Source organism: Suncus etruscus, chromosome 16 (genome assembly GCF_024139225.1).
Source record: "Suncus etruscus isolate mSunEtr1 chromosome 16, mSunEtr1.pri.cur, whole genome shotgun sequence".
NCBI lineage: Eukaryota > Metazoa > Chordata > Mammalia > Eulipotyphla > Soricidae > Suncus > Suncus etruscus.
The window spans coordinates 66,408,525-66,430,473 of NC_064863.1; the positions used below are offsets into that span (position 1 = coordinate 66,408,525).

At 37.5% G+C, this 21,949-nt stretch overlaps 1 protein-coding gene and 1 non-coding gene across 2 annotated transcripts in view; one reads left to right on the plus strand and one right to left on the minus strand.

Annotated features, from left to right (window-relative positions):
* Nucleotides 1-21,949, minus strand: part of CNOT6L (CCR4-NOT transcription complex subunit 6 like) — a 98,580-nt gene that overhangs the window by 41,958 nt on the left and 34,673 nt on the right. Inside the window, exons 2-5 of the mRNA XM_049790256.1 lie at nucleotides 19,220-19,341; nucleotides 15,306-15,492; nucleotides 13,417-13,502; nucleotides 207-296 (exon numbers count right to left, since the gene is read on the minus strand). Of these exons, the coding sequence (XP_049646213.1) occupies nucleotides 207-296; nucleotides 13,417-13,502; nucleotides 15,306-15,492; nucleotides 19,220-19,341 (485 nt within the window). The remainder of the gene's footprint in view (nucleotides 1-206; nucleotides 297-13,416; nucleotides 13,503-15,305; nucleotides 15,493-19,219; nucleotides 19,342-21,949) is intronic.
* LOC126032975 (U6 spliceosomal RNA) lies at nucleotides 9,715-9,821 on the plus strand. The gene has a single exon (XR_007504132.1). It is a non-coding gene; the product is annotated as a U6 spliceosomal RNA (small nuclear RNA).

Genomic DNA, 21,949 nt, shown 5'->3' on the forward strand with positions numbered 1-21,949 from the left:
GTATTATCTACAGATCCAAGCAAATTTCTTAGTAAATAGCATTCAACATAAAAAACTGTGTCTCACGACCATGAAATATACTACTGGCAAGATCCCCAAGTCTATAGCCATAAATCTACGGTTATAAAATGTATATGGCCTTTTAAGAAATTTATGCTATCTCAGTTAATAATATCTACAAAGTTTACTGCTATGTCATCAATTACCTGCAAGATTGTCAAGCATGAAGTTCAGTAGCTTTCGGGTTCCATCTGGGTCCTGGTATAAGTTGAGAATATCTTGTGATAAAGGATTGCCTACAGCACAAGAAAAAAAAATCTTGAAAACTTGTAATTTCAAAACTAGATAAAGTTTTTACACCATAAAACACTAATTTGTCATGTGAATTTGAAAATATCTATGATAATTTAAATATAAAGTGAAAGATATGAACATAAAAGAAATTACTATTAAGAAACTTAAGGGGGGCCTAATAAAAAATTTCTTTCCAGAACTCAGTTTAAACGTGGGCATTTAAATTGTTGAAATTTGATTTGTCAAAATCCAATCCCATCTATATATACATGCAAAAGCACAGATATTAATCTTAGTCAATTTTAAAGTAATGACAAAACTTGTTACCATTCTGTATCCTTACAAGTTCTACATTTTTTGAAGACCGTGTTTTAACTAAAAGACTGCTTCATATGAGACAGTTTTGTATGAGAATGTTTAAAATAAGGAATAAATATTTCCAGTTAAAATATTTCTTTACATATAAAGAGAAGGAAGATATCTCACATATTTTAAAAAATCTATTACGCCAAGACTAGTGAAATGTGACAGGACCCCAAACATTTTTACATATCAGAAAAATATGAATACAAAAAGTGCAGATCATAAAACAAAACAATAATAATGTCTTATTAAAGTCTATGTTCCCCTAGGAATTAAGGAAATATTCAAAATATGAGACAACAGTCAAACAAAGGTTTTCAACCTTTTTGGAGGTAGGACAATAATGGGAAGTGTTTCCCCAATACTGTTCTAAAAACCTTTAGTGCTACTCAGAATCATGAATGGAGGCTACCAGAGCCACCCTGGTAGTACTAAGCACATCATGGAGAACTATCAATTGAACACAGGACTCCACATGCAGGCATGCACTCCAACTCTTGAACTATCTCACCATCCATCCTCCTCTGCTTTGATTTTCAATCTTTGTACAACCATGACCTGGCACTGATTTTTCTTCTATATACCAGTGGTTGGAAACCATTGGCCAAAATACCAGATTTGAGAAAGCAATAGCCATGAAAATTCAAGATTCCAAATATTAAAACAAAATCTCAAGGTAGTAAGCAGATCATGAGATTCACCCTCAAATAAGTGTTCAGAAAAAGAGTGGCTGGGGAAATGACTGTATGACATGGAATCTGACTAACATATGCAAGTCCCTGGATCCAAGCCCCAGCACAACTGACCACCTACCAGATGTAGTTCTCTTGAGCACTATCAGAATGAGCACTACAAAGCCAGACCAAGAAATGTTTCAAGGCTTATTTGCCTAGCATCGTTAATTTAACCCCCTATGTAAAAAAATATATATGTGTGTGTGTGTGTGTGTGTGTGTGTGTGTGTGTGTGTGTGTGTGTGTGTGTGTGTGTGTACATCAGCTAAGGCTATTGACTTGCATGTAGCCAATGTGGGTTCAATTCCCAGCATTCCAAATGGTCTTCCGAGCCTGCCAAAAGTGATTCCTTAGAGCAGAGCCAGGAATAAGTTCTGAGAACAGTCCAGTGTGGTCTAAAAACCAAAATATGTATGCACATATATACAAAACCTAGGATAAATAATGAAAATGACCTAAAACTTTTAACCAAGCTAGATGTTACACAGGTGTATACCTTTGTCAAAATTTAACAAATGCAACTTAAAATATTTAAGTGCCTTACTTTAAGCAACTTTTAAGTAACTCAATGTACCAGGAGAAAATATAAAAAACTAAATTTAAAACCAATATAAAAGGGAAAAAAATTGGGGGGCCACACCCGTTTGATGCTCAGGGGTTACTCCTGGCTAAGCGCTCAGAAATTGCCCCTGGCTTGGGGGGACCATATGGGACACCAGGGGATCGAACCGCGGTCCGTCCTTGGCTAATGCTTGCAAGGCAGACACCTTACCTCTAGCGCCACCTCACCGGCCCCAAAAGGGAAAATTTTTAAAGAAATTACCCAAACTGCATCATGTGACTCAAAAAATGGTATAAGCAAGAGTTAAGGAAATAAAAATAAGAAATCTTTTTTTTTTGGGGGGGGGGGTTGGGTCACACCCGACAATGCTCAGAGGTTACTCCTGGCTCTCCACTCAGAAATCGCACCCGACAGGCCTCGGGTACCATATGGGATTCGAACCACCGTCCTTCAGCGTCTAAGACCAATGCCCTACCACATCCCTATCTCTCCGCCCCCCCCCCACTTTTTTTAGATTTGGGGGGAGAATAAGAAATCTTGATATACATAGAACATGAGAGAAAACAGGGATTCATTTTATTTTTATTAATTTTAAATATCTAAGTACCATGATCACAAACATGTTTGTAGTTGGGTTTTAGTCATAAAAAGAACATCTTTTAATTTTTAATTGTTTTAATTAGTGAAAGAACCAAAGTTATTGATAGCTAAGTATTAGGTATTCAATACTTCAACACCCATCTCACCACCAATGTTAATTCCCATCAGTAGCTCTGAAACTCAGTCGTATCCCTTCTCCCACTCCAGTGGTTTCCGCTTAGACCTGGTGTTTTCAGTGTTACTGAGTCTGCACTTGGACTGTAATGCTATTCTATTGTCCCACACACAATATAACCAAATATAGCCTTCCCACCTTGATGTCTTTTCTTCTCTGTTCTCGTTAGGCCATGGGGTCAAAGGTGATATAAACATCCCCTCATACTACATTTCCTAATACGATTATTTTTATATACCACAGATAAGTGAGATCATCTTGTGTTTGTCTTCTCTGTCTTACTTTACTCAACATGGTATCTTCCAGTTCAACCAGGTTGCAGCAAATTGCATGATTTCATCATTCTTTGCTACTGCAAGTATTCCAATTCTTCACAATCTGTTCAGCTGTTGTTAGACACCTAGGTTGATTTTATATCTTAACTATTATAACTCACTGCAGCAATAACTAATAGTATGCCTATGTCCCTTTGATAAATGTTTACAAGGTCTGGGGACAGATATCAAAAAATAGAATTGCTGGGTCATATGGCAGCTCAATTTACTGAGAGCTCATCATACCATGATCCCCACGGGTTGAACCAGACAACAATCGCACTAGCAGAAGAGAGTTCCTTTTTCACCACATCCCTGGCAACAGATTGTTTCTACTACTTTTTGTGTGTGTGTGTGTGTGTATGTGTGTGGTTTTTGGGTCACACCTGGCAGTGCTCAGGGGAAACTCCTGGTTCCATGCTCAGAAATTGCTCCTGGCGGCACGGGGGGCCATCTGGGAAGCCGGATTCGAAGTGACGACCTTCTGCATGAAAGGCAAATGTCTTACCTCCATGCTATCTCTCCGGCCCCTGTTTCTACTACTTTTGATATGTACTATTCTCACTGGTATGAGATGAACCTCACCAATGTCTTGATATGGACTTCACTAATGATAATAAGTTAAGCCTGAGCACTTTTTCATGTGCCTAAGTGATGATCTGCTTGTCTTCCTCTGAGAAGTGTCTGTTCATTTCCGCTCCCCATTTTTGATAAGATTTTTAAATTTGTCTTTATTGGATTTTGTTAGTAATTTATATACCCTAGAAATTAAGCCTTTATCTGAAGTGTTAAATGCAAATATTTTTTCCATTCAGTAGCTTTCTTTTAGTTTTAGCCCATGTTCATTTGCCATGCAGAAAGTCTTTAATCTGATGTAGTCCCATTTTTTTTTTTTTATTTTGTTGTCTTTGTCAGGGGTATCAGATCACTAAAAATGACTATGAGGTTCCAAATCTTAAGAGTGTTCTGATTACATTTTCCTCGAAATATTTTTTCTAGTCAGATCTCTAAGTCTTTGTACAGGTTAAGATAATAAATTGAATTTAATGTCTTACATATAGTTATCCAGTTTTACCAGCACATTTATTGAAGAGGTTGTCTTTGCTCCATTTCATATTTTCAGTTCCTTTATCAAAAACTAACTGTCCATATATGTGGGCTTTTGTCATTGGGTATTTTGATTCTAACCCACTGACCAGAGAACCCATCTTTATTCCAGTTTCAGGCAGTTTTAATCATTATAGTTTTATAGTACAATTCCAAATTAGGTAATGAAATACCTCCACAATTATTATTTTAAAAAACGTTTTTATTAAAAAAAACTGTGGTTTACAAAGTTAGCTGAGTTTTAGGCATATAATATTTTAACACCAATCTCACTACCTATGTCAAACCTCATTACCAACACTGTTCTTATTTTTTAATATGGCTTTGGTTATTCATGGTCTCTTCTGATTCCATACAAACTTTATTATTTACTTTTCTAGGTCCCTTAAGGATGTCGTCTGAATTTGGATATGAAAACTATGCTTATCCTAAAATGCTCCAGCCATTATCAAACCCTGAAAGCTTCATTTAGCAAAGTTCACCCATCATTGATAAAGTGCCTAGAAATGGGAAAACCTTCCAAATCCAAGGCATGGGCCCAATTTTTTTTCTCATTTTTTTTCTCTATTTTTCGCTCTTATCTTTTTTCCCCTTTCTTTCTTTCTCTCCTAATCTATATTTTAGCTATTTATCTTTTCTTAATTCAAATTTTTTTTTGGGGGGGACCACATCTGGTGACGCTCAGAGGTTACTCTTGGCTATGCACTCAGAAATCACTCCTGACTTGGGACGCTGCGGGATTTAACCACGGTCCATCCTGGGTCAGCATGCTCAAGATAAACACACTACTGCTTGAACCACAGCTCCGGCCCAAATTCAATTATTTCTCAGACCCATCCTATGAGAGTGAGGCCTCCAACAACAACTTATGAATAGATCTCTAATGTCTGTCTATATGAGGACATGAGTTTGTATATAGTGGACTTCTCTTTGTCTGCCAAACCTATATTTTAACAATCCATGCCTTTTGTGTATATAGCCCTTCTTATATATCATCCTTTCTTCTCCCCTTAGATTCCCTATCCTTCCATTCCCCCTATCCTGATCCATTATCCCTCCCTATTTAACCCTCTTTGCCCTCAGTTCTTAACCCATGGAGCCAGGGTTGATCCCATGATGGTATGCTTCAAGGATGGAGAAACCCTGAATCTCTTAGGCCATGGGCTTACTGTGCCTATGCAAAAAAAAAAAAAAAGTGGGGGAACACCAAACCCTACCACTCCAGCACCCATACTTTTTCTTGTTTTGTTTTGATTTGTTAGTTTTTGACTTTATTTTTCTTCTCTTTTTTTCTTCCACTTTTCTCATTCATTTTCACTCTTGTGGTTATTATTTAGAGATTTATTTTTATTTGCCAGATCCATTTTTTTTTCTTCCATTTTTCTTTTTTTTTCCTTTCTCTCTCTTCTTTCTTTTTTTGGTAGTTGTCACCAAATTTTTTTCTCCCCTTTTTCTTATCCTTTTTATCTCCAATGACGGTGGAATAGATGCTCAATCTACAAGCTGTAAAGTGGAGACCAGTTGCACTAGCATACTGGGGGGTAGAAGAGGGAGATATGGAATGCATACTGGAAACAGGGGCAGAGGGAGGACAGCACTGGTGGTGGGAATGCCCCTCATTCATTGTCACTATGTACCATAAATGATGCAGTGAAAGATTTTTAATGCACTTTGGTCACAATAAAAATTAAAAAAACAAAAAAAGAAGTCAGAGCTTAGTGGGAGAGAAATAAATTTCATAGAAGAGAAGAGGAGAGAGGTGAGAAGAGGCAAGAAGAGAAAAGAAGAGGGGAGTGGAGAGGAGAAATGTATCTGCAATAAATAGCTAGATTATCTGTAGAAACTAACAAGAGAGATTTGAGACTTCAGTTTGCCTCTACTAGTTGACAAAAAGGCAGTATAGATGGAGTAGAACAAAGAACACATACAATCAATTTGACCTATATTTATGTGACACTCTTTAAAAATAAGAAAATATGGGCTGGAGAGACAGCACAGCGGTAGGGCGTTTGCCTTGCCTGTGGCCAACCCAGGATGGAACTGGGTTCGATTGCCAGTATCCCATATGGTCCCCGGAGTTTAACAGGAGTGATTTCTGAGCCCAGAGCCAACAGTAATCCCTGAGTGCCAGTGGGTGTGGTCCCCTCAAAAAAGTAATCTTTTCAAGTTCACATGAACACAAAAGACCATATTTTGACCAGAAAACAAATCAATATATTTAATTTTTTTAAGTGGTGGGGGTTGGGGTCACATCCAAAGATGCTCCTGTCAGAAATTATGCCTGACAGTGCTCAGGTAACCATTTAAAATGCCAGAGAATCAAACTCGGGTTGACTATGTACAAGGCAAACACCATAACTTCTGTATCATTGCTCTGGCCCCAAATTAATATGTTTGAAGAAAATTAAATTGTATAAAGGGTACTATCTGACCATACAAAATAAAGCTAAAAATCATCAACTAACAAATACCTAGAAATTTACCAAGAACTTTGAAGTAAACATCATACTTCTTTTCTTTTTCTTTTTTTTTTGGGGGGGGGGGGGTTGGGTTTTTGGGCCACACCCAGTAACGCTCAGGGCTTACTCCTGGCTATGTGCTCAGAAGTTGCTCCTGGCTTGGGGGACCATATGGGACACCGGGGGATCGAACCGCGGTCCATCCAAGGCTAGCGCAGGCAAGGCAGGCACCTTACCTTTAGCGCCACCGCCCGGCCCCATAAACATCATACTTCTACGTAATCGTTAGAAAAGGAAAAAGTAAAACATTTAAATGTCTTGGTTAAATTAAAATAACACTTTAAAAAATGTGTAGGGTGCAAATAAACCAATATTTCAAGAGAAATTTTAACATTTTTTAACTGAGTAAGAAAAGATAAAAAAAAAAGTCACACCTCACCACAAAGAGTGATGAATTTAGTTCGAGAAATAACTACATTGCGAACTATCCTAACAATGAGAATATATGAGGGAAATAGAAAGCCTGTCTAGAGTACAGGTGGGGGCGGGGAGGGGAGGAGGGATATTTGGGTCATTGGTGATGGGAATGTTATACTGGTGATGGGGGGTGTCATCTTATAGGACTGAAATCCAACCACAATCATGTTTGTAACCAAGGTGTTTAAATAAAAAATATTATAAAAAAAAAGTCATGATTTAGTGTCAATATTACACATCTGAAGAGGGAAAAACATATAACTCAAAGGAAGCGGAAGGAAATAAATTTTAAAATAGATTACGATGAACCCAAAATAGAGAAAATAAAGTTGATAGCACTTTGACCAAGACAAAGATACAATAGTAAATATCAATAAACAATAAAATGAAAACAATTCAAGCTACCAAATAGGAAATATTAAAATAAAAAAAATAACAGAGAGGACCTGAGCAGTGGCGTTGGAGGTAAGGTGTCTGCCTTGCAAGCTAGGCTAGGATGGACTGTGGTTCGATTCCCGGCGTCCCATATGGTCCCCCTAAGCCAAGAGCGATTTCTGAGTGCATAGCCAGAAGTAACCCCTGAGTGTCAATGGGTGTGGCCCAAAAACAAAACAAACAAAATAATGGGAACAGAGAAACAGTACAGGTATTAAAGCAAATGTTTTGCAAAATAAAATAAAACAGCTGACCCCAGTTCAATTCCAGACCACCTGGCTCTCTCTCTACTCCCCCCAATCCCTCAAGCACTACAGGGTGCAGACTTGGAGGCCTTCAAGAACCACAGGAGTGGCCCTTAAGACGACAGGCCTGAGCAGCACTGATTCTTTAAGCCTTCCCTTTGAACAACTGACCCATTTGGCTTAGAATCAAAGCGACAGATGTCCCCAACTACTCCCAGGCAGATTAAACAGTTTAAGAGGCACCTCATACACACACACACACACACACACACACACACACACACACACACACACACAAACTCATATATTCAACAATACAAAAGAACACAACAAATTCTGTAAAAGACACTACCAAATCTAAGTACTGTGTAAGGACCTCCAAATATCTGCCCTCCCATAAAAACAGCAACAAAGCAAACAAAAATCTAACAAAAATAATCAAGGATTGGGGCCAGAGTGGTGGCGCAAGCTGTAAGGTTGGCGTAAGCTGTAAAACTTGCACACACTAGCAGAGGATGGACCGTGGTTCGATCCCCCAGCGTCCCATATGGTCCCCCAAGCCAGGAGCGATTTCTGCACGTCAATGAGTGTGGCCCAAAAACAAACAAAGAAACAAACAAAAAACCAACGATCAACTATTTCAAAATTCTGGGAATTGATCAAGCAATTAGTGGCTTGGGGGGGGGGGGATAAAACATTAAAAATCTGTAGCTTTATATTCTCCTGGTACCTCATTTACAAAGCAGCTTGCAAACCAATGGAACAACAAAAACCAAGCTAGAGCTTAATAACCATATCCTCAATATATGCCCTCTATGCTAGCTTCTTGATATTTCCCTAGTGCTTAAGACAGAGCGTGAAGCAACATTTAGGAATGACAATTATCAAAAAGACAAGAGAGTTGGCAAGGATATAAAAATACTGTATTTTTTTTATGTATCAAATAAAGAAACAAACCACTAAAACTGTTTTAATATGGAAAACACATTGATGCATGCCTGACACTCTAAAACCCAATCTACATGGTCCTATGAAAACTGCCAGTTAAGTGTGACCCTAAGTGGTCTCCGAGCTGAGTCACAGGGAGAAGCCCCTGGGCCACTGTGCAGTGTTTAGGATTAAAGTATATGACTAATCTCAAAGAGTTGACACTGTAAATTGTCCCAGGTGGCCAAGTCTAGGGATAGAAATCTCTGGAGCCTTCTTGGGATGAGGACAGGCAGAATCCCAAGCAGGCTAAGAGGCCCAGCACCTCACCCAAACCCAACATCCTTCTCCAATATATTAAATGGTTTAGCTTCAAAGCTCAACAACTAATCTCAAAGAGACACCAAGTTACTTAATCATCCCAGTTCTACAGTTCCTATTGAATACAACCAAAGACCTCTAAATTTAACAGTACTGCCAGCACAGTAGGAATATAGAAAATTAGATGAGAAAATTGTATATATGCCCACCAAGTTCAATGAATATAAACAGTAAAATTAAAGTCTCACCTTAGTACCAAACAGCTAGGTAAATGTTCAATGACTTTAGTAATACCACTGTGAGATACATTTTGAACAAGCAATACAAGGGCTGGAAAAAAAGGACTGCATGTAGGGTGCTTGCCTTGCACAGGACTGACATAAGTTCAATCCTCAGCATCCTGTGTGGTCCCTTAAGTACTGCCCAGAGTAATTCTTGAGCAGAGCCAGGAATTACCCCTGAACATACCTAAGTGTGGCCCCAAAACAAGCAATATAAACTAGTTTGTTCCTGCTAAGGAAACAAACTTGGGGAGAGGATCGAAAAGAGAGGACATTGGTGGTAGGATGGCACTGGAACACTGGATACCTGAAATAACATATTATGAACAACTAGGTAGAGAACCATGATTAAATAAAATTTCAAAAATGAAAAAAAAAGAATTAAGTATAAAAACTATGTCACATCAAGAATATTTTAATTGTGCTAGCTTTGGCAGCACATATACTAAAACTAGAATGATACAGAGAAGATTAGCATGGCCCCTGCGCAAGGATGACATGCAAATTTGTGAAACGTTCCTTATTTTTTGGAAGATCAAATGCAGAACAACACCATACAGCAGAAGAGATTGGAAAAGAACCTTTAGGCAAATGATCACACAATGGAAAAAGTACTCAAAGAACGTGAACAGATGAAAATAGAAATCTTTGATAAACTCAACAGAAACAACATAAGAATCTTTGGAGTTCCAGAGGCCCAGGAAGGGGATCCACAGGAAGAATCAACAGTCAAAGACATCATCACGGAGAAACTCCCAGAACTAAGAAAAATATGGCCACTCATACTTTCCAGGTAGTTGGATCTGAACTGGTAGCTCTGCGGCAGTCTCAAAAAGGAGGGGGGGGGCATTTCTCCTTTCTGCACAAATTACAATAGCTCAAGAGCCTTGCCTAACACCCCTCCAACAGAAATCATATTAACAATTAAATTTTCTCTGGTGAGATTGGATAATAGGTCTGAAATCTCTGGGCGTTTTCTCCTGAAATGGAGTAGAATTGAGCACTCCTGCACCCACTCCACAATTGTAGAAACAACCTCTCCCACCAAAATGGCCCCACCTACCACCGCCATCTTCACTGCGAAAAACAGCCCAGCTTTGCCACCATGTCCCCCACAAAAAAATTAGTGGCCACCAATAATCCCCAGGAAGCCTGATCCAGGTTGATACCTTTGTGCCATTCTCAGAAAGGCATCATGAATTTCATCATGAATTATAGTAGCTCAACAGCAATGTCCTATTACAGAAAGGACCCAGCTCAGCCCCTTAACCGTATCAAACTTCCAAGCCACCTAATCTGTTTTAGATCTATATATCTTGGACTATAAGGACACTTGCTCCTCAATATCTTGTCATGTACTACTGCAGTAGTACTTTTTAGTACTACCACAGGAAATCTGATGAGGAAGTTACATAAAAATCTGCTAACCTCAGTGATCCTAACCAATAGTAAAGAAGATTCAACTAGCACCAAACCACAGCCCAACAAATCTGTAGACATTGATGTTAGTAATACCACGGAGAGAGATAACAATCATTATAAACTGACCTGTATTGATCTAAAATTTGATAATTCCAGTTGCCTTTGTGTTTTAACAAGCAACATGTAGAAAACTGTACTTGTATGAAAGCAGGATACAGTTGTGAATGGGTGACTGGAAATAGTGAAAAAATGGTGGCACTGGTGGTGGGATTGGTGTTTGAACACCTAATGCCTGAAGTGACTGTGTTATGAAGAAATTGGTATAAATCTTTTAAAATTATTTTTAAAAAGGCTGGGGAGATGGTTTGTTATTTACATATATGAGCCCTTGGTTTAATCCCAAAAATGCAAGGTCTCCAGAATAATTCCAAATGTGTTGCTCCTGAGCATTGAAAGATAAAATAAAACTTAATAGTGACTTGGGGATGTGCTTTTATGGCAGAACATATGCCTCACATATGAACCTGTATTCAACCTGGAACCCTGGGGGGAGGCGGAAGAGGGAAAGAGAGGGAAAGAGAGGAAGAGAAAGGGAGAGGGGGAGGGAGGAGATAGGGAGGGAGGGGAGGGGGGAGGGGGGAGAGAGGGAGAGGGAGAGGGGGGAGAGGGAGAGAGAGAGAGAGAGAGAGAGAGAGAGAGAGAGAGAGAGAGAGAGAGAGAGAGAGAGAGAGAGAGAGAAGAAAAATGGTTGGAAAACAAATCCCTAAGAGCTTCTATGCTTCACATTTTGATAAATGTTGATAGTTTCAAGGCTTAAATGTCTACTGAACAGCTCTATATTTGCAATAAATAGCTCAAGGAAATCTCTATCATGATACCACATGCAATTCTTTGTGCACACCCCCTACACACACTCCCAGGGAAACAGGAGTATTTCCTGGCTATTTAAATAGTGTTGTGTCCTGGGGGCGGGGTGATAGCACAATGAGTAGGGTATTTACCTAGCATGCAGACGACCAGATTCAATCCTGGCATCCCACATGGTTCTCAGAGCCTGACAGAATTAATTTCTGAGGGCAGAGCCAGGATTAACTCCTGAGCACTGCTGGGTGTGGCACACAAAAAACAATGTTGTGTCCTACAAACGAAGCATTGTATCCTACAAATGCAGTCAACATGTCTGAGCCTAGCCAACTCCACAGAATCACTCCGTAGTCAAAAGAGATGTGAACCCATCTTAAAATTATGAGCATACCAGCCATACAACTGAAAGCTGGCAATCTTGGAAGGAGAGGGTAATCCAAATCCCCACACTGCTGAAGCAACTCCTGCTGCATCCATCATCTAATCACTGTTTTGCCAATGGTCATGTTTCTCCATTCCTCTGGCTCTCTGTAAACACAAATCTGACCAAAACTCCAGGTATGCTGGTATTCTGGAGGATACCATCAGAACTTTTTTTGAATTGAGTGCAGGCACCCTTCTCCCTTATTCTCCTCCACATTCTCATAATTCTGGAAAACCTGGCAGGAAAAAATAACTACACCCCACAGAAACAACAGTATCAGCAATAATACTTGGAATTCCTAGACTACTACTACTAGTACTACTACTAGTACTACTACTAGTACTACTAGACTACTCGATGGTCTCAACTCTACTTTTGTTTTTTAACTGTCGCCCCCATGGAAAAACACTAATTTAGATGCTGATGTGTACCTGAAGCCACCAAATGTTCAGAAAAAAAACAAGTAACAAAATGGTCAAGTAGCAACAAGAGCTTACTAAAAAAACCTAATACCGCATCAATTATTTCAACCAGTAATATGAGAATTTTTTTCATCCTTTTCAAGCTTCATTCTTAATGCTCCATCACTGATATAAACAAAGCTAATAGAGGATGTCCAAAACATTCTTTGAAAATAAAATATTTAAACTATACTTTATATATACTTAATGTTCATTCTTCCAATTATAAAATAAAATATCTAACCTTAGTCTCTAACTTTAAAATAAACCCTTCTTTCTATAAGAGAAGTTTAACAAATTTCAGTATTTATATAAATCGAGAATGACTTTTCATCCCAGGCTAGATAAAATAGGAGGAGCACTCATTGTAGATTAATATATTTAGAATAATTACATTTATAGGTTATATATTGTTCTTACTGCTATGTTTCAAAAAATCTGTATAAATACCTTTTTTTTTCTATCAAAATTCAAGATGGAATACTGCAGTTAAAATAAAAGTTTATTGAATTATTCTATTAAAGGACAAAGGAAAAATCTAGTGTGTTTTAAAACAGCTAACAAATATAACAGAGAAAAAGGTAAAATTTGAAAACAAAGCAAAAATTTGTCACCAAATTGCTTAAAATCATGGCAGAATATTGAAATTTTGAAGCCCAATTCGATACCAATGAACCACCGTTCTTTCATATTCTCAAAATTATGCTAAAACCTGACCATACTATAACCCACAAGATCTTTAAAAATAGTTCAGATACCTCAAAACTGATTATCACTATCAACACTATCAAAAATAAAAGTCATTCACATTGGGGATAGGGAAACAGTTCAAAAGGTTGTAGAGCACATTTTGTATGCAGAAATCCTGGGTTTGATCCACAAGCACTGCAAGGAGTAGTCCCCAATTACACCAGAATGTGACAAAAAGTAAAATAAACAAAATGCTACTCACCTTTCAAACCTAGAGTTTGTAGCTGGAAGAGCCGACCAAGTTCATAAGGCAAAACCCGTAACAGATTGTTATTTAAAAGCAATTCCCTGTTCAAAAAAAGTAGTTTTTTAATTTAGTATTTCAAACTTTATTAATTTCTACACTTGTTCTCTTAACCTTCATTCAAGCATCCCATATGTTTTGTTCAAAGCACATTTCTCTACAATTATCAAAAAAATCATTCAACATTAAAGCACTACAAAATGTATTAATTCCAACAGCTGATAAGTGTTTCTAAAATTAATCATTCTCTAGCATAAATAGCTAAAAATTCAAGAATTACATTTCACTTTTAAGCTAAATACATCCCCCTTTCAGTTATCCAAATTGCTATAAGATACAATAGAATTGACAGTATTCTTATGCACAGAGATAACAGTTGTCCTAGAATACAATTTATTTTTAAAATTTTCACAGACTTCAGAACTCAACTATAACCTATATGAACTTATAACTACAAAAGTCATATCAGGATATTATGATGTCTAATATAACATAAACTATTTTTAAGTACAAATTAGGCCCATGCAAACATGCTCTACATGCAGGAGGTCCAAGTTCAATCCCTTACAATCACATGGTCCTCCAAGCACCAAAGGAAGCACCCACCAAGCACAGAGGTGGTAGCTTTGTCCAAGTACGGTAAAGGTATGGCCCCCAAACCAAAATTATAATGAAAATAAAGTGCAAGACATAAAATGAACAGCATAATTCTGATATCACAGTTCTGAAATTTCGAGCAGACTATACAAAAACAAGCATCCCTCATTAGATAACTAAAAAAGCATTTTAAAATAAGAAAATTAACAAAAATATGTACTAACGGTATAGTAAGGGATACAATTCTAAACACTACAAAATGTTAATCTGAAACATGAGCAACTTTTTCTAATTTTTATTCTGATAAGTAGAAGTCTAGAGCAATAGCACAGCAAGTAAAGCACTTTCCTTGCATGCAGTCAACCCAGGTTCAATACCGGGCACCCCAGATGTCCCCCCAAGTCCCACCAGAAGAGATCCCTAAGCAGAGTCAGGAGTAAACTCTATTCACCACAAGATGTGGCCCCTCCCTGCCAAAATAAAATAAAATAAATAAAAAGACAACATTTGTATAAGGTCTTAAAATTCCTGATGAAAGAGGCCTACAGACAGTGGTGGGTACTAGCAACTCTGTTGCTGGTGGTACTGCATACCTAAAACAATAATGCTGTTGTAAGTCATTTACCTAAAATAAAAACATTTTAGAACAACGGTTGCGTTCACCAAAAAGAATTTTGTTCTATGAAGTAATTCTTAGAATATCCTGAATAACTGGAAATGAATGCAAAGGAGTTGTAAGGTATAACTATTCTTTAGCTTAGAAAAGAGCAATGTTGGGGTCATCGAGATAGTACATTGGTAGGGTGTTTCCCTAGCAAGTGGCCAAACTGAGTTTGATCCTCAGCATCCCACACAATCACCCAAGTGATCTACAAGGAGTAATTCCTAAGCACAAAACTAGGAGAGTGCCCTGAACACTGCCATATGTGGACAAAAGAAAACAAAAATAAATATATATGTCCCTTAAAGTTTTACTTATTAACTATTTCCCCATTATTTTATTATTCTTATCAAAGCCTCAATAAATTAGCCCCAATATACCTAAAATCTGTTAAAAGAAAATGGAACACTAACAAAAGCTTCTAAAATGGAAATGCTTGTTTGACTCCTGCACTATGCTCTGACAGTTTTTAAAAGTTAAATGATCACATATAAATGCATATCTTACTGTACAATTAGTAACAATCCCCAAATTTTTTATTTGGTAAATTTAAAGTTAAATTAAGTGAATACTATCTATGTTTCCTCACCTGAGAGACACCATGTTTCCTAGTTCTGCTGGTAAACTTCTGAGTTTATTGGATGACAGATCCAGATAAACCAGATTATGAAGCTTGGCAATATCAGGTGGAATGCGACTAAGGTAATTGTCATTTAGGTGCAGTGCTGTCAAGTGTGTCAATGACCAAAGTGATGTACTTAGGCTCCGCACTCTACCTAAAAGGCAAAATATTAAAGCATTAAACTATAAACTCAACAAGAAGCCTAAACTACAACGATTAAAAAGTGGAAGATGAGACCAGAGAGATAATACAGTAGGTAAGATATTTATTTGCCTTGCCAACAGCTGATTCAAGCTCAATTCTCAGCAACACATACAGTCCCAAAGCCACATCAGGAATGATCCTGAACACAAAGTTGGGAGTGAAGCCCTTAACACTCCTGGGTGTGGGACAACTCCCCAACAACAAAAAAATGATAAGAGTCTACAAATATAAAGACATTTTTATACACATAATCACTATATTTGACATTTTAATTTTGTAATCAACTTAATTTCTTCCAAATATACTTGGCCCTTCTTTGATGCCATTTTTGCCCAGAAATCATTCTTTCTCATGGACTTTTCACATAAAAATGAGATTTGGATTAATAAGGAGAATCTTGGAGTAAGTATGATGTATCAGATGGTTTCAAAGAGAAAGTATGGGACTGCACTGCATTTTTATAGAAACACAGTGCTGAAATATTTAAGTTATAGCATTACATATATCAATTGGAAGTACAAGGTGTATCTAAATTCTTATATAGTTCATAACTTTTAAACTGACTGAGACATCTGTTCCAATTCTAATACTACAATCAGATTAGTAACTCTGGCTTAAGATTCTTTATTAAATATAACACTTTTAAGGAAACAGCCACACATTATTAAGCATTATCAGTCAAAATAAGTACTAGAAAAAGTCAGAGATCTGATTCAGATTCTTAATTTTTAGCTACCTAATTTTTAGGATTGTAAGTCTGTGTAAATCTCCTAGCTTAAGCTGCTATCAAATGGAATATTATCCTAATAAACTTCACAAAAGTAAAATTGTATTTTAACTATGTATTACTTTCCAAATAATAGATCTGATTAAAGAGAAGCAAAAAAATTTAAAAAAGGTACAATATCTCAAAGGAGAAACATTTATTGTCCATATGGCTATTGATCAGTAAACTAAAACTTATATACTTCATCCAGTATTCTATCACAAATTCTTTTATGTTGTCTGTCACAAGATTTAAAAGGTCATCTCAGATTCTGCATTTTAATAGGAGACAAAATTTTCAAGTAAAGAAAAATCCATAAAGAGAGACTTATTCTAGTTTTTCTTGGGATTTAACCCAGTGATTTTCAACTAGGGCAATTTTGTTCTTCAAGGGACTTTGGCAATCTGGATACATTTTTGATTGTGAAAACTACAGGGTGCTACTAGCATCTAGTTGGTAGAAGTTAAAGACAAACACAGTTTCCATGTCTGCACGAGCCAGCTCCAAAGACTCACTCTGTTCTTGAAAGAGATGTAAACCAATGTTTACATCTTGAAGGAGATGTAAACCAATTATGAAAAATTATGGGTACACCGGCCCGGCAGCTGGGTGCTGGCAATTTCAGAGAAGTGGGTGAGCCAAGTCTCTGGCCTTCTGAAGCCATGCCTGCTGCACCCATCACTCACGATCACTACTTCACCAGTAGCCCTACTTCACAATTCCTCAGGGCTCTCTACAGAGAAACCAATCTGAACAAAACTCCAGATATGCTGGTATTTGGGCTGACATCACTAGGACTTCTTTGGAGTGAATATGGGCATCCTCCCTCTTCTTATACTTCTGGAAGCCCTGGCAGCAGAAAACACACCCCACAAAAGCCACAATATTTGCAATAAAGTTTGGAATTCCTAACTGCTCAGCTGCAGATACACAACAATTCCAATATTTTTATTACTGCCATCCCCATACGAACATACCCACTTAAGATGTCAATGTGCATTTGAAGTCATCAAATGTTCAGAATAAAATAAGTAACAGAATGGTCAACTTGCAACAAAAGCCAACTAAACCTTCTAACAAGGACTTAATGACCTCATAGGAGACAAAATAATTTTCACAAATTTGCTTATTGCTGTACTCTTTATTTTCTCTCCCTTCTTTTTTCTTTCTTTTCTTTTTTAATAATTTCACTTCCATTTACCTGTAAGCAAATGTATTATGATCAACTAGGTGATACATGCTATTTAAATTATGTAATTTATATTAAAAACAAAGAAATTATTATATATTCTACAGCATATACAAAACCCCAATCAAATAGACTGTATAGTCCTAAATGTCAATAGTGCAGGATTTAAAACCTCCAAGGTTAATCTAAAGGATTTAAATGTTCACTCTTCTCTGAGTACTAACCACCTGCCTATACAGTTACATTTTTACAAAATGTACAGGTAATTATTACTATTGATTGATTTGGGTTTTTTTTTGTTTTTTTTTTTTTTTTTTTCAGTTTTTGGGTCACACCCAGATATGCTCAGGGGTTATTCTTGGCTCTGTACTCAGGCTTGCAGTTCTCTGAGGGCCATATGGGATGCTCAGGATCAAACCCAGGTTGGCTACATGCAAGAAAAGTGCCATACATAGTATCACTTCAATCCATACTGATTGGTTCAAATGTAGGTCTAACTCTTAAAAAGAAAAGCTTATTAGGGAACAAACTAAACACTCTATATAATCTGTATAAAATCAATTCATATAAAAATAAATATTCATAACCTATTTTGTATGTGTGTGAAGGAGAAAAGTCTAGTCATACTGAGCAATGCTTTAGGTTACTTCTTGGTTCAAGTGCTCAAAGGTTACACAATGGTAGGGATTATATCTAGGTCATTCTAGCTCTTTGAACTCTCTCTCTCTCATGCCCCACTCCCTCTATTTTTAATAAACTATTCATTGTTGTAGATAAGAAATCAACAATGGGGGCCGGGCGGTGGCGCTGGAGGTAAGGTGCCTGCCTTGCCTGCGCTAGCCTTGGACGGACCGCGGTTCGATCCCCCGGTGTCCCATATGGCCCCCCAAGAAGCCAGGAGCAACTTCTGAGCGCATAGCCAGGAGTAACCCCTGAGCGTCACAGGGTGTGGCCCAAAAACCAAAAAAAAAAAAAAGAAATCAACAATGGTACAATACTTTTAACTAACTTACACCTATTTTAATTTTACAGTTTTGGGGAAGATACAACTACCAGTGCTGAAAGCTTACTCCTGGTAGTGCTTGAGGGAACACAGGCAGTTCCAGGGATCAAGCCCAGGCCAAGTACATGCAAGACAAGCACCTTACCTGAATCTGTCTTATTTTTTCTCATTATTATTATGAGTTTTGGGAATTATAGTCTATCGAGCTTAAACATGTAATGTCACAAAGGAGCTATTATTTATTAGAGAAACAGCTTCTAATGTTCCTCCTCTGGAACAATGAATGATTAAATCATGATAAAAAATGCATTTATTTATTTATTTATTTTTGGGTTTTTTCAGCCACACCCAGTGATGCTCAGGACTTACTCCTGGCTATGCGCTCAGAAACTGCTCCTGGCTGTGGGGTGCCGGGGATCAAACCAGGTCCATCCTACATCGACTGTGTGCAAGGCAAACACCCTACCTCTGTACTATAGTTCCAGCCCCAACAGAAATTTCTTTTTGTAAAAACAACTACTCTATAATAGTCAAAGGAGCTCGTTTTACTTGGAATCTGAACTCCCAAAGTGTTCCAGGTGCCAACACTGGCTGAAAATATTCATTCAGAAAGAAGGGTTAAAAATATAAACTAGACACAAATTTAAAAAAGAATAAAGACATCACAATACAAATATTGCTAAAGTATATCCTGAATCAGAAGCTTCAGATTCACTTACCCGAGATTTCCAATTCTGCCCAGTGAGATTTTTTCCCATTGGCTACCTCCTCTGCTGACATGATGGTATAAATTCTGCGAGGATCTGGAGGATCATATTTTTCCTTTGGCATCCCTATTAGTCTATTTAAAAGAGAGAGAGAGAGATGATCAGCCATTATAATAGCCTAAAAAAGAAAAGAAAAATATGATGTGAGTCTTCTTTTTCCTCTTCCCTTGCCAGGTTTCTAAGTCATTTTAATACTATAAATTCTTAGCAGAAGGAAAACACATCAGCAGTATGCTAGGCTTTTTTTTTTTTTAAGAATTCATAACAGATGCTTAAGGGAAAATACAAATGAGCTATAACACTAAATCTCTTTGTGAACATTGTGACATTTTACCAAAAAACACCCCTCCTCTTTATCTAGCTGCCTTGCTTTCAAAAGTTAAGCATATAAAATTAACAATTAACTGTCTTAAATAGACTCTGACTAGTCTAAGAAAATCAGGGTAATTCTATCAAAGACAGTATGTGGCATTCCCCTTCTCACAGTTTAGTTCAGAAGTATCTAATAAACAGGTTTAAAATTCATTTTATTTATAGGGGTGAGGTATCTCTTCCAATTAGTCATAAGGTAGAATATTTCCCAGACTGATATAGGCAATAAGCCAACAATTCAAATGAAAGCCATCATAAACTCTAGAAATCAGTCTAGAAAAATCAAAACAGACATGCAGTAATCGCAAATACTCGGTTTTCATGTACTCATACATATTTTACTTATTAAGCATATTTTATTTTCTTCTACTTGGGGAAAAAGCACTGCAGTTGGGTTAGAGCAGGGGTCTCAAACTCACGGTCCACAGGCTGTTTGTGGCCCTCCATACAACATTTTGTGGCCGCGGCTGGCCTTCAAATATCGCAGTATTCGTGATTATTCGCTTACCGAATAATCGCAATAAAAATCGCATTAGTAAGGAAAAAAATCACATTAAACATTCGCATAGCCCGAGCAGTTCCGTTCAGGGTATACAAATGTTTAATGCAATTTTTTGCTATTTTTTTCTTACTAATGCAATTTTTTATTGCAAATATTCGGTAAGCGAAATCCCTTATGCGGCTCTGCCTCACCCCAACTTTGCCTCCTGCAGCCCCCAGATAAACTGGGTTAGAGAGATAGTACAAGAGTAAGGCATTTCTCTTGCATGCAGTAGACCTCCAATAACCATATCCCAGGACCACCCGAAGTGATCCCTGAACAAAAAAAAAATCAGAAGTCCTAACCAGTCAGGTGTACCTGTCCCCCCAATATAGTATCGTAATTAGGATGATTATATGCCTTGATTTTTATGGGCCAATCTTGATTTGTATCTGTTGCTCTCATGCAAACTATTAATACACCTCAATTCTATCAAACATGTCCAATTTGAACAAGTTATTTGCTACCCTAATGAAACTAATCTTGGTTTCAGATAAATATAAAACAATCATTAAACAATCATCAGTAGTGATCAACAAAACATAAAACTCATTGTGGGAATGGAGCACAGCATGTAGGATATTTGCCTTGCAAACAGCCAAATCAGGTTTAATCCCCAGCATCCCATATAGTCCCTCAAGCCTGCCAGGAGTATTTTCTGAGCATAGAGGCAGGAGTAACCTCTGAGCGCTCCTAGGTATGGCCCAAAACCCAAAAACAAAACAGAAAACCGCAACAACAACAAAAAGAATCAACTATACTAATGAAACAGATGACAAATGACTCTTAAAAAGTTAACACTTGGGGCCGGGCGGTGGCGCTAGAGGTAAGGTGCCTGCCTTGCCTGCGCTCGCCTTGGATGGACCGTGGTTCGATCCCCCGGTGTCCCATATGGTCCCCCAAGCCAGGAGCGACTTCTGAGCGCATAGCCAGGAGTAACCCCTGAGCATCACCGGGTGTGGCCCAAAAACCAAAAAAAAAAAAAAAAAAAAAAGTTAACACTTCAAGAGCTAGAGAGAAAATATTTTCCCCTATCCTACCCCCCTCTCAAAGTCAATCCAAGACACATTCCTGAATAATATACAGAAAATAAAGTTCATCTCAGATCTAACAAAACCCTATGAAAAAATATAGCAAAGCAAAAGTCCTAGCTCACTTATCATCTATAAACTATCAATAAATTGCCTCATAATATTTATCATTAGCTCTTAGCTCCTATTTTAACATCTATACATATACTACTAATCCAAATAATATAAATCTGACTGTTTATAAGCTGAATTTAGAATTTAAGCTCTTTCAAGTGATCTGAAAGTTCTTACAAATAGAAAATTAAGAAATTAGAGGCATGCTATACATATCCCAAAAAATCAGAGCTGTTTTATGAGGGAAAATTATGGTATGGGAAATTTTATACTCATATTTCTGAAGGCAAAGTGATAATTCCTTCTCACTTACTTATAGGACAAACAGGTTTTCCAAATTTGCTCATCTGTTGAGTATTTTGCTTCCAAGCTTACAGGTCAAGTTCATTTATTTATTTATTTATTTATTTTTATTGAGACCATTGTGAATTACAAGTCTTTCACAGTTGTATTTCAGGCATTTAGTGACCGTGAATTAGGGCCATTCCCACCACCAGTGTTGACCTCCCTCCACCCTACTTTCCCACATACATCCCATACTTGCTTCCAGGTCTACCAGTATAACAGGTCCGTTTGTGTTCAGCTTGCTATAGTTTGGATCTATTGATTCCACTGTCGTTGACT